General features: G+C 35.2%; 1 protein-coding gene across 7 annotated transcripts in view; it reads left to right on the forward strand.

Moving 5' to 3' along the window:
• Window positions 1-14,103, forward strand: part of HLTF (helicase like transcription factor) — a 54,725-nt gene that overhangs the window by 31,093 nt on the left and 9,529 nt on the right. For 4 of the 7 annotated variants that reach the window (XM_033212361.1, XM_033212362.1, XM_033212363.1 and 1 more), the window contains 6 exons: window positions 4,063-4,206; window positions 5,466-5,604; window positions 6,279-6,414; window positions 8,212-8,391; window positions 12,173-12,297; window positions 12,790-12,980. In XM_033212361.1, coding sequence (XP_033068252.1) covers window positions 4,063-4,206; window positions 5,466-5,604; window positions 6,279-6,414; window positions 8,212-8,391; window positions 12,173-12,297; window positions 12,790-12,980 — 915 coding nt within the window. The remainder of the gene's footprint in view (window positions 1-4,062; window positions 4,207-5,465; window positions 5,605-6,278; window positions 6,415-8,211; window positions 8,392-12,172; window positions 12,298-12,789; window positions 12,981-14,103) is intronic. The other 3 variants (XM_033212364.1, XM_033212365.1, XM_033212366.1) reach the window with 1 other exon arrangement.

The raw sequence follows: 14,103 nt of genomic DNA on the forward strand, positions 1-14,103 counted from the left end.
GGTTAAGTAACTTGCCTAAGGTCATCCAGCTAATAAATGATGGATCTTGGATATAGTTTCCAGCATTTTGAATCTAGAGCCTGTCCTTTTAAGATTACCCACCAGAAATTTTTTTTTTTTTCCAGATTGTTTTTCTGTTCTGAAACATTGACATTGGAATGGAACCTTTTCATTAATTGTTTATTTGCAGCCTGGATATGTTTTCTTCCTAGTTTGAGCTTCAAACTTCTGGTTATAGTGAAATAATGACTCTCTGGGAATCCCTGTGAATATAAGGACCACTCACCACTCTTGCCACTTCCAAGTTATCTGTTTATCTCTCCTCGCCATTCTTCTTAGAGGAGGAAGAGATCGTACTCTTTAAGACCAGTATTTAACCTCTACATTGGATTCTCTCTTTTCCCACATTTGCTTATCTGTTCTTTTTTCCCTTGTTTATTTGGTCTCTTCCCACTGGCTCTTTCCTGATGCATACTCAGGCATTTTTCGTTTTAAAATGCATTCTCTTGATATGCATCTTTAAGTTGCTGCTCTTCTGCTTTCCTTCACTGTCATACTCTTGGGGGTTAATTTCTACTTTGTGCTTTTACTTACTAATTCCTTAATTCATTGTAATCTGGCTTCTACCATTAGTTCTCTAAATTGCATTGGAAAAGACTACTTGTGATAGTCTAATTGTCAAATTTAGTGACCTCTTCTTGGCTTTATATAGTCTTTTTTTCCATGACATGAATTATCTTTTTTTATATAAGTTTTTGGTTTATTTATTTTAAAAGAAATAAATCCACCTTGTCCTGATTAGTGTATCATTTTTCCTCTAAGGACCGGAAGAATGAATGTTAATGGTCTGTTGCTATTTTTTTTATTCCAACAAAACTGTTCTTTCTTTAATTTGTTGTTTGTTATGGGAAGGATAGTTCATGGGTACTTGAATGGCAGTTTCGGGATAAGGTTTAGAGTATTAATGGAGGTATAAACAATATAACTGCTATTATTTTAGGGCTTGGGGTATAGAGATGTATTTTTAAAATGAGCAATCAGTATTTAATTATAATTTTATATTTAGAAAAGTTCAGGTAATGTAAAGTTCAGAAAGGAAACTGTGGCAAAATCTTGCCAGGTGAGATCATGCACACTGAATTTAAAGGAATGAGGGGTGGTTTGGCATATAGGGATTCATGGTTGTATTAGTCCATTCTTGCATTGCTATAAAGAAATAACAGGCTGGATAATTTAAGAGGTTTAACTGGCTCATGATACTGCAGGCTTTACAGGAAGTATGGTGCTGGCATCTGCTTCTGGAGGCCTCAGGAAGCTTACGCAACCTCAGGAAGCTTACACTCTTGGCAGAAGGTGATGGGGATCCAGCATCACATTGCCAGAGTGGGAGCAAGAGAGAGTGGAGAGGTGCTACAAACTTAGAAACAACCAGATCGCGCGTGAACTTAGAGTGAGAACTCACTCATCGCCAAGGGGTTAACACTAAGCCACTCAGGAGGGATCCGCCCCTATGATCCATACACCTCCCACCTCCAGGCCCCACCTCCAGCACTGTAGATTACATTTCAACATGAGATTTGGAGGGGACGAACATCCAAATGATCTCAATGATCAGGAATTAAAATTTCACAGTCTCAACAAGATACTCTCTTCCTGGCTCTCAAGTAAAGGATCTAGCATTCTGCAGAGCAGGCTAGAACTGACTTATATTCCCTTTTTTGTCTTCAAATAATCCAGGTAAAGGAGTAGAACCTGGGTACCAATCCTATTTCAACCACATATTTGTTCTAGGTATTTAGGCAATTAATCTCATGAAATAACATCTATTTCATTTTCTGTTGAGAGGATGATACATACATACATCAATAGAAGAGTCTAACACTGTCTAGAAATGGAGTAACTATAGTTCTCTCCCTTCATTCTCCAGAAAAGCTGATTTTCTTCTATTCCAAGTGTAATCCCTTTATAAACATGCACTGTCCCATTTCAAGGCCACCCACTGATTCAGTTTTCTCATATTGGATTCTTTGTTATGCTGGATTTATTTAAGAAATTCTTTGCGTTTTCAGCTTTACTTTTTCATGTTTTATCCTCTCTGCATTTTTGCCTTTATTATTTCATGTTTAATACTTTCTTCAGTCCTTGGTAGTCTGGTTTTTGCTTCTACTCCCTACAGAAACTCCGTTTGCAGAGATCTTCAGACTTCAATTTGCCATGTCCAATGAGCTACCCTTTTCCTCTGCCTTGAATATGTTACTCATTTATTACTGTTTTTGTTACGTCTTATTTTGTAAGCTATCTCTAAACCTTCTTGTAAAGAACGGGAATGAAGATAGATGACAAATTAAAAGTTCATCCCAGGCCTTTAACCTTTATGTTTGTTGTCCTGACTTAACTGTTTCTCTTTGTTCTGGTTCCTATTAAATCTGCCTTTTCTGTATTTCCATACAATATGGAGTTTTTTTAAAAGAGTATTTTAAAAAATGTTGATTAGATCTCCATTTAGTCATCAAGATTCAAAAAGTACCAAAAGTCTGACACATGTGCTTTCCTTTTTTTCTTTGCTGGATTTTTTTGTTTTGTTTTGTTTTTTGAGACAGAGTCTTGCTCTGTCACCCAGGCCAGAGTGCAATGGCGCATCTCAGCTCACTGCAACCTCCAGCCCCCAGATTCAAGTGATTCTACTGCCTCAGCCTCTGAGCAGCTGGGATTACAGGCACGTGCCACCACACCCGGCTAATTTTTGTATTTTTAGTAGAGACAGGGTTTCACCATGTTGATCAGGCTGGTCTCGAACTCCTAACCTCGTTCCCCCCGCCTCGGCCTCCCAAAGTGTTGGCATTACAGGTGTGAGCCACTGCGCCTGGCCTTTTTTAAAGAAAGAATCTCGTTCCATCACCCAGGCTGGAGTGCAGTGGCACAGTCTTCTCCTTACATATTGGTATTCTGTAGACTCTGTCCCTAACGTTTGCTCACTGTACATGCTCTCTTTAGGAAATTTCATTCATTCTTATAGCTGTAAATACTGTCTGCTGTTAAAACTTTAAAATTCATACTACACCTCTCACTTTTACCTACAGGTAATTATTTATGTTTTCCTACTATACTTCAATCAGGTATTCTATAGTGACCAAAAATGATAAAGGTTTAAAATATTCGTCTTTTTCTTACTTGGATGCCCACTTTTCCCTTTTTTTTTTTTAAACTTCCTTATATTTTAATCACACAATTCTAGGTAGTCATTGAAGTATCAGAACATCTTAATCTTATTATTACTATTCATATTTCATATTTAATTAGTCCCCAAGTCCTATCAGTCTTGCCTTAGTTTCTTTATTTCACACCTGTCCTTTCCACCCTATTCCTACTTCTACTGTGCCGGTTTAGGGCTTCATCATCTCTCCCCTCATAGTTTCCGTGCTGTGTCTCCCTGGTATCTTCTCTTTTCAACTTAATCAGGCTGGTTTTCTCTGCTGAAAATCTTCTAGGTCTGGTGTTTTCATGATTAAAAAAAATAATAAGTTTTTAAAACTGATCATGTCCTCAAGAAAGTCAGGAATGATTATTTATTCTTTGTTTTTAGTTACATCACTGTCGTAGTTGATACCTGGCAAGTAGTAGGCCAGTTAATAAATGAATGAAAGAAAGTAGCTACAGTGCTTGAATCTCTGCCCGCATCCTTGAAATGTTGGTGGTGGTTCTTTTACTGTTTAATTTTTATATTATTAAATCTGCTAACTAATACAGCATTAAAGAGCCTTCTAATTAAAATATTTTTATAAAACTCATTATTGTTTTAAAGAACTTTGGATTTTCCTCCTAAAAATGAATCAGTTGCTGATTGGTAGGGCCAAATCAATTTTAAATAATGCGTTACTATTACTGTGTGTGTGTCATTTTTCTTATTGTTATTATTTTGGTCTAGACTGCAGGAAACTTGATTTCATACAATTTTAGTAGTTGGATTTGTCACACTACTGCCAGGGCAGTTACTTTTTTATACATATATTAAGTCTGACACTAATCTGCTCATTGTTAAAAATATTCCTAATTTTTCTTTAGGACCAGTTTGGACAACATATAAAATCAGATGTACAGTTGAATTTTTATGTTTATTATGGTCCTGATCGTATTAGAGAACCGGCCTTACTTTCAAAACAGGATATTGTTTTGACTACATATAATATTTTAACTCATGACTATGGAGTAAGTATTGCTGATACTTAAGAGATCTTTTAAAGATTGAATGTAAGAAATATGCCACAGGTTTCTAGAGTGTTCCAAAATTCAGGTTTTATACTTTTTTTCTTTTTAAATACTTAATAATATATAGAAAATGAATGGTTTTTTTTTGCTTGTGTGTTTTTTTTTTTTTTTTTTTTTTACTTTTTGCATTAAAGGGGGGTTGCATCTTATTTAGATGCTAATTTAGGAATATTTTTCTTTTCTCCTCTCCTCCTCTCCCCCTCCCTCTCAATGAAGTTTTGCTGTTGTTGCCCAGGCTGGAATGCAATGGCACAATCTCAGCTCACTGCAACCTCTGCCTCCTGATTTCAGGTGATTCTCCTGCCTCAGCCTCCCAAGTAGCTGGGATTACAGGCATGCGCCTTCACACTCAGCTAATTTTTTTTTATTTAGTAGAGATGAGGTTTCACCATATTGGTCAGGCTAGTCTCGAACTCCTGACCTCAGGTGATCCACCCACCCTGGCCTCCCAAAGTGCTGGGATTACAGACGTGTGCCACCACACCCAGACAGGAATATTTTTCATTTAGAACATTTTAAGTTAAGATTTTAAATTTGGATTGTAAGTATATAAAGGAATTTGTAAATGAATTCTATTTTCTTTTTTAATATTCTGGAAAATTATTTCCTATCACAATGATTTGATTAATATCTCAGTTTGAAGGTATGCTTTTTTTGTAGTTACAGTTCATAAGTTTTCCAATTAGTCTAATTGATATTTACCTTTATAATTCCAATTGTTCAGAAGTTAAAATTTTTTGAAAAATACCATGCTATCAAAATTTCAGTCTTCTGGTAAAAATATTACCTTTTATATAAAAGAAAGTAATGTTGTTGAATTCAAGTAATTCTTACAACTGCCATTTTCTATATCATTGCTATGTTTTAATCTGAGGTAGAACAGTTCAGTATATTGACCAGTGACTCAGCAGAGAGCTAGACTGCTTGGGTTTGAATGCTAGTTCTGCCATTTATTACCTATAGTGCTTTGGGTAACATACTTAGCAGTTTGTGCTTCAGTTTTCTCGTCTGTAAAATTAGGTGTGCTAATAAGTACTTATTTTATAAACTTGTGAGTATTCAATAATTATGGTGCTTAAAGCAGTACCTAGCACAAAGTAAATCTGATATTAAATAATGATAGCAACTAGTTAGCAAATCATATTAAGTACTATTTTACTTTCCTGTGTTTTTTAATTCATATAAAACATTTATTTCAGACTAAAGGGGATAGTCCATTACATAGCATAAGGTGGCTAAGAGTGATCCTGGATGAAGGACATGCCATACGAAATCCAAATGCTCAGCAGACAAAAGCTGTACTTGACTTAGAATCAGAAAGAAGATGGGTTTTGACAGGTAATCATAGCATTAAACTTATTAAAACCTTAAATCTCTAAAATGTATCGTTATGTGAGTTAGTAAAGTAACTTAGTAAACTTCAAGTGGGTGTAAAGTCTGCCCCAAAGTTAATCCTAGAAATAATTTAATCAAATGTTTTGAGTTGTTTTTCATAATTGCCCATGATATAACAACATTTGACTTGCTGATAATTTATGGAACAGTCACTAGACTTATTTTTGAACCTTGGAAATAGAGTAGACACTCTAGTCATGCAGTCATAATCCTGATTTCTGTTTCCCATCCTTGAACCTGTTTGCCATTCACAATACCTTTACTGGAAGGTAAGGAAAAGAATGTAAACAAACTAGTTGCTTTTTCCTTCTTGCTAGTGCTGCTGCTTTAAAAACCAAATAAACAGATGTACTTGATAAGGAGAAAGTATTTTCCACAGTCTTTTTCTTGGCTAGTGTGGCATGTGAGAGCTAAAAATTAGAGCACAAGTGTATCTTGAGATGTGTATATATTTAATAAAGGATTATAGTCAGCACTTGATAGTTTAATTTAATTGATAATGATGGGCCTGGTACAGAGTGCTTATTTTCAATTGTTGTCTTCTCTGATTGGGCCGAATAGATATTCTTATTGGATACTCTGGTTAAAGAGTTACAACAGTTTCCTGTTATTTCTAGGGACTCCAATCCAGAATTCTTTAAAGGACTTGTGGTCTCTTCTTTCCTTTTTAAAACTTAAACCATTTATTGATAGAGAATGGTGGCATAGAACAATACAGCGTCCTGTCACGATGGGAGATGAAGGAGGACTTAGGTAAGTAATTTCAGACAATGATTAATACTAGTTACAAATAACTGTTAGTAGCTTGAACCGGTTGGTACTTTCTTTACTATTTTAACTTGACTCTTAACTTTTCCTTCTAAAAAGTGTTTATGGATTAATGCCTTTGTCTTTCAGAACCTAGTGATGCTTGTTTGGAAAGACAAAGATTTCTAATAGTCAGTAACTACCCTTCACCTGTTTTGGCTACACTGAAAGGAAAGACATAACTTTGTGATTTTTGTGTGTTGCTAAGCCCCAAAGCCCCAAAACCACCATTAACAGATTTAGCAGGAAACATTGTATATCCTTTGAGGCTCTAATGTGCATTAAGTTTTCATATCTTATATAGCTTTATTTATTTATTTGTTTTTTTTGTTTTGCTTTGTTTTGTTTTGAGATGGAGTCTTGCTCTGTCATCCAGGCTGGAGGGCAGTGGCGCAATCTTGGCTCACTACAACCTCTGCCTCCTGGGTTCAAGTGATTCTCCTGTCTCAGCCTCCCAGGTAGCTGGGATTACAGGTGTGCAACAGCACGCCCCGCTAATTTTTGTATTTTTAGTAGAGACGGGGTTTCGCCATGTTGGCCAGGCTGGTCTCAAACTTCTGACCTCAGGTGATCCTTCTGCCTCAACCTCCCAAAGTGCTGGGATTGCAGGCATGAGCTTCCACACCCGGCCTTATATAGCTCTATATAGTGAATGATGTGATGTCCCGTGACCTCAGCAAAAGTTGTGTAGGAAAGTTTTATGTGGTTGTTTCTGGTGGAGATGGAGACAGACAAAAGTTGAGAACGTAAATTAAAATTCAGTAATAGCCATTTTGCAAGATGTAGACTAATATGGTTCAACTTTTTGACTAAAGCGCCGGTTTATAGACTGAAGATTTGAGATCCGTTAGTGGGACGTAAAATCATTATAAAGGTGGTAGCCAGCATTTAAAAAGACAATGAAATAGAGAAGAGATTAGTAAATATCAGAGTGCATGCTACATAGTAGGTATTATTTTGTGAAATATTTGTTTTGTATGTGTTTGTATATTTTTGCTAGATAGAATAAAATGTGTTTCTTACTGTAAGTTATAGTGAAAAAGCTTCAAGAACCACTAACCTAGTTGGCAGTACTATCCACTTGATTCCTCAAAACCAACTATTTAAACTCCAGGAAATTGGATTTATATTTCAATTTTGGGAAAAAACAAGAATTGATACGTCTCTTTTTTTCCAGTACTGAGAAGGAAATGTAAAGATTGTGGAACCTGTAAAGGATTTTTGTGTGTTCTGAATTACCATATTATCTTTTTATTGTGGAGGCACTCATTATTTTATACAATTACTTATTTATATACTTTTGATTTTCACATTACAGAAGGTAGTATCTTACCCATATTTGTATTCTTACAACATTTAATTCAGTGCCTTGCACTTAATAGATACTTAGAATCTGAGTGTTGACTGTTTGGTGATGGAGTTGACAGGACAGTTGAAAAGTAAAAGAGTTAATGATTGGAACAAAAATGACGAGCAGAGCTTAAGAAAACAAGGACAGGATATAAAAAGATTAAACTGTGATAAGTATTGAGGGTAAATTTCCATACATTTGTTTTAATAACTTTATTTTGGTAGTATACTTCTGTGATTATCAGATTGGTTAAAACCCCGAATAGGGGATTTTAAAAACACTTCTACAGAAACTGTAAAGCAGTAACAAATTAAAATGTTATGTTTTGTTCTTCTTGGATCAATTTATATAGAAATTAAAAGGTACATAATTATTTGTTTTATTCTGATTAGGCGTTTACAGTCCCTAATTAAAAATATTACACTTAGAAGAACAAAGACAAGCAAAATTAAAGGAAAACCTGTTTTGGAGTTACCAGAACGTAAAGTATTTATTCAACACATTACACTTTCAGATGAAGAGAGAAAGATTTATCAGTCTGTGAAAAATGAAGGCAGAGCCACTATTGGAAGGTATGGAGAAAGAAAGCCATGTTAAAAAATAGTTTTTGTTTACTTTGTTTCCCATTCACTGAATGACATTATTTAGATGTGTTAGCAATAGTTTGAAGTATACTGAAAGATAATTTGCTTCTATGAATTACAGTGTTTTTTACAAATTAATAGTTAAGGTGAATGAAATAATAGTATAATTCACCAGGTAAGTAATTTGTTAATAAGAGTTAGGAAACAATTTAAAGCTTACATTAAATGACAAGTTCTCAATTGCTAGCCAGAAGATTTTGCTTGCTTCTATTTCCAACATCCTATGGAAATCTGGGAATAGGAACTGATGAAACAGGCTTAACAAGAAGATTAAGGATTGGTAGAAGGTATGAAATTCTAGTCCAAGCAAGATCAGGTTTAATGTGAATGCCCATAGGAACAGAATGAATAAGAGACAAGTGAAAGCAGAACAGGACTGTGAAAGGGGAATCTTCAAAACGTAAAAACTTCAGTGAGGTAGGTACAAAGCAGGTTTGGTAGGAATTAGAGAGAGTGGGAAAAATTGTTCTAAGCAGGAGATTTCTGAGTTCAAAATCTTACTTCTTTTCATATTCATTTTTTCAACAAAAATTTATTAAGTGCCCACTGTGTGCCAGGCACTTATACACATTGGGATACAGCAGAATAAAACAGACAAAAATCCCTGCACTCAAGGAATTTATATTTTAATAGGAAGAAACAGATAATTTAAAAACATGATTAAGTTTTAAGGAATAAAGCAACGGAAGGGGATGGAGAATGCCAAAGCTGTTTTAGCAGGGTATTAAGAAAGACCTCACTGAGAAGATGATAAATAGGTAAAGATCTAAAGGAAATTGGGATTAAGGGGTGTTTCAGCCAGAAGGAAGAGCAAGTGTAAATGCTCCCAGTTGGGAGCATGCCTGGTGAGCTTGAATAACAAAGAAGCAAGTGTGGCTGAATAGTATGAACAAGAGAGAAAATAGTCATGATATCAGAGATATATTGGAATGGGGATATGTAACGCATATATTGAGGACTTTGGCTGTTACTTTTTGACAGGAAACCTTAAAGGGTTTTGAGCCAGGAGAGTGACATAATCTGATTTATATTTTTAAAAGATCACTCTGGCTGCTGTGTTCAGATTTAGGTTATTTGAATAGGAATAAGGTCAGAAGTAGGGAGACCAGTGGCAGTCAAAGTAAGAGATGATGGTGGTTTTTACCATAGTAGTGATAAAGGGAGTGAGAAATGATTAGATTCTGTTAAATTGTGAACGTAGAACCAACAGAACTTGCTGGTTGATATGTTAATGGCATGTGAAAGAGAGGAATCAAAGATAACTTCAAGCCTTTTTACCTGAATAACTGAAGGGATGGAATTGCCATTTACCAAGACAGGTCTATGGGAACAGCAGAGGTTTTTTTTAAGCTAAGATCAGAAGCTCAGTTTGGACACATTGATCATAGGATGCCCGTGAAGTTTCCAATCAGAGATGTCAAATAATTAGTTGGATAGGAGAGTCGAGTTCAAAGTCACCTATGTGTGGATGGTAATTAAAGCCATGAGATCACCAAGGGAGTGAGTAAAGTCAAAGAGATCTAACTATGAAGACAGCAATGGCTGGTGAAATAGAAGGAATCTTCTAATAATTAGCACATGGTAGGCACGCAAAAGAGATCTCTTAAACTGAAATGCTGAGTATGGGTAAGTTATGACTGTGCCAGGGAATAATTAGTGTTCATAAAGGTTATTCTATTTGAAAAAGTTGAAAAACTTTAACTTTATTGAAATTGTTCTCAGAAAATGTTATTTTTAAAGTACTCTTTTTAATAGGCTATATATTTACTAACATTTATTTAGCACTCACTAGGTGTTATACATTGATCTAAGTGCTTTAAATGTATTCACAGCAATCCTGTTAGGTCAGTATAATTATTATCCACATCTTATAAATGAGGAAACTGAGGCACAGAGCAGTTTAGGTGACTTATACTGTTGTCACACAGCTAGTGAATGACAGGACTGATATTTAAACTCTGGCAGTTGGGTTTGGAGCTTGGAAGTTTAATCTTTGTATTATTTTGCCTATTCCTTGCATTCTTGAATATTCAGAAGTGTTTGTTGCCATAATACTAACAGTACTAATACTAGCAGCAGATTCATGTATAGCACTTAATATAGTCCAGGCACTATTTTAAATACTTCACGTGTTAGATTAAATAACAGTAGTTGTATGAGATAGGTACTTTTACAGTGCCACTATTACGACTGAGGAAGTTCAAGACATAGGTTAAGCAACCGGTCCAAGGTTACATGATTAAATTGGCACAGCCAAGTTTTTAATTCATGACCAGCTAGCTCTAAAAATTTGTACTCCTAGTCGTTAGGCTGTATTTCTTCTGTTGCCTTAAAATACTTAAATATCAGATGGTCTGGTTATATAATTTTTGGATCTCCCATTTCCTTAAGAATCTACATTGTCATTGTACCACACTGTATTTTGTATAGAATGTTTCTGTGGGGAAGCCTGGTTTGTTTTTTTTTTTTCGTCTAAAGTTCAGCAACTTCTCTGTTGACTTTCCCTGGGACATGTGATACTATTTAAATCTTTAGATTCCAGGCTTTTCCCCTCTTCTCTTTCCTGGAAAGCTTTCTTTAAATATTGTTTTCTGCTCCATTATTTTATTTCTCTCTGTGTATGTTAGATGTCTTTTATCTGCGTTCCATAGGTATCATTTTATTTCTGATATTTTACATTTTTGTGTTTAATCTTGATTTTCTCAATCCTGTTTCCTACATCCTTTTTCTATGTTTTTATCAGTGACTAGTCTTTTTTTATATTGGCTTATATTGGTTTCAGTGTGACTTTCATTTCTCTGATGATTCACTGTTTTCTTTCACTTTCTTGAGCCATACCAGCTCATTTTTCAGCTCCTTATGTTCTCTTGCCATATTTTTTCAAAGCTCTTTTTCCCTTTTTTTTGGAGGAATTGTTTTATTGAGTGGTGTTAAATTGTGACAGTATCCTTGGTCATAATTTTTATTTGCTCTGTGGCAACATTTTTCTGCTGAGTTTTCTTTCACTGCCATGTGTTCCCTACCTTTGCTCTCTGCTGATTATTACTTATATTTGAATATCTTGAGTTCTTCTTGGACTAGCTGCTTGCTAGTCTAGATGTACGTAAAGGGAAAGGTCATAATCATGTCCCAGACCAGCAGAAAATAGCTCAATTTACTTAAGAGTCAGGGTTACATGTTGAGTTACTTTAGGTTTTATTAGTACACATAAACAGAGATCAGAAACTTTAGGGGTGCTTGGAGTGTAGAGTGCTGTGCCCATAGTCTTTTTTTGAAAAACACAGTGCATCTGTATGTTTCTGTATTCGGTTTACTTTACCTGTTTTTTGATAAAAATTTCTCCAGGGAAGCTCAAGTCGCCATGCATGCACCCTGTTCCTGTTTCTGCACATGAGAGGTATTGATTTTCCCCTAAGGGCATGCCATCCATTTTAAAGAATTATGTTTTGGCAGCTCTGTTTGAGATCTACAGTCATCTCTCTCAGCATCTTCCTATCTGACTTATACTGCAATTGCAACTATTTCTCATATATTGTGCCTTATTGTTAAAGATCTCTCCTGATTTTATTAGAGTTTGCTTTTCTATTTTTCATTCTTGTTTTGGAGTAAGTTCTAGAGAAGAAAAGAACAATACCATTTTACTCTGCTGTTTTAGAATAGGAAGTTATTGTTTAGCGGACTTAGTAATATTTGACATTTTAATCTCTAGGTATTTTAATGAAGGGACTGTCTTGGCACATTATGCAGATGTCCTGGGTCTTTTGCTTAGATTGCGGCAAATTTGTTGCCATACTTACCTTCTTACAAATGCAGTGTCTTCCAGTGGCCCCTCAGGTAGGTAAATTTGTTTGCTTCATATCATTGTATTTGTCAGAGATACTTAGATAAGAATGATCAATTTTTTTTATGCGGCATACATTTAGTTTGTTATTTTGTTCTGTCAAATGGAGATTGCTTTTAGTGTGAGACTCAGCTAGGAATATATTCAATAATTTTTTTTTGCCAGTGAAATGGAATTATAATGAGGTCTTCCCAGGAATTCCAGTGATAGATACCCTTTGATGAAAGATTCATATTGGATCTGCCTTTTATTGTGTGCTGGTATGTCACTATCATGTTATAATGATGCTTCTCTATGAGGCATATTACGTGCGTTGGCTACTATTTTGGCTTCTGAATGTTGCTTAAATTTCCAATTTAAATTATGCTTTTTGCCTGTGACAGAAAATGATGAGAGACTTTCCCTACTGGCAGTTGAAACTTTTCCTTATATAAGATAGATTAACTTGTCATATTACAAACCTTGCTCTGAAATTAATTTTTCAGCCTTTTCTCTAGGAAATGATACACCTGAAGAACTGAGAAAGAAGTTAATAAGGAAGATGAAATTAATTCTGAGCTCAGGTTCAGATGAAGAATGTGCAATTTGCCTGGATTCTTTAACAGTTCCTGTGATAACACATTGTGCACATGTATTTTGTAAACCCTGTATTTGCCAAGTCATTCAGAATGAGCAGGTTAGTATTTTACTCAGTAGAGGTTCAGTGTTTGATACAGTAGTGTACCTGTCTTTAATAAAAGATAGTATATGGAGTTTTGCACTTGGATTTAATAATACACCTTTGATAGTTAATTATTCTAGTATTTTAATAGGTGATATATTTCTCCTAATGCAACACTTTCAACATAAAAAGATGTTCACAATCAATATCTTAATTACACTAACTTTATATTATTGCTGTTCAATAAATGGATTGATAAAGTGAGACACAAAGGTAATTTTAAGTTTTCTAGTAGTCATACTCTTAAGTAAAAAGAAACATTAAGCTAATTTTAATACATTTGTATTTAACCCAGTATATCTAAAATATAAAAAGTATTAATGTGATGTGCTTTTTTTTTTTTTTTTTGAGACAGAGTCTCGCTCTGTCGCCCAAGCTGGAGTGCAGTGGCCGGATCTCAGCTCACTGCAAGCTCCACCTCCCGGGTTCACGCCATTCTCCTGCCTCAGCCTGCCGAGTAGCTGGGACTACAGGCGCCCACCACCTCGCCCGGCTAGTTTTTTGTACTTTTTAGTAGAGACGGGGTTTCACCGTGTTAGCCAGGATGGTCTCAATCTCCTGACCTTGTGATCCGCCCACCTCGGCTTCCCAAAGTGCTGGGATTACAGGCTTGATGTGATGTGCTTTTTGCAAAAAACTAAATCTTCAGAATTTGGTGGTAGTGTATACTTATAGCACACCTCAATTTGGCTTAGCCTCATTTCAAGGACTTAATTGCCCCATGTGATTATTGTCTCAACCATTGTGTTGGATAAGGTAGGTCTAGATTCTTTTGTGTGGTTGAATTTTTTTTTGAAGTAGACTAGTTTGTTAAGCAGTCATTCAGGTAGGGTAGAATTTTTTTAAACATTTTAAATTGATGTATGTAGAAAAAATGTATAAATTCATGATTAAATAGCTCAGTGAATTATCATGAAGTAAATATATTCCTGTATCTACTGCCTAGGTCCCCTTGTGGCCCCTCCCAATCATTTACCCTCTCCCTCTTCCCCAAAAGTAACCCCATTGTATTGACTTTTAAATAATTTTACCTTCAGAATTATTTTATTGTAATGGCGTTTTATATATAGTTATTTAA

This window comes from Trachypithecus francoisi, unplaced genomic scaffold, assembly GCF_009764315.1.
Source record: "Trachypithecus francoisi isolate TF-2019V2 unplaced genomic scaffold, Tfra_2.0 Lachesis_group0, whole genome shotgun sequence".
In the NCBI taxonomy this organism is placed as follows: domain Eukaryota; kingdom Metazoa; phylum Chordata; class Mammalia; order Primates; family Cercopithecidae; genus Trachypithecus; species Trachypithecus francoisi.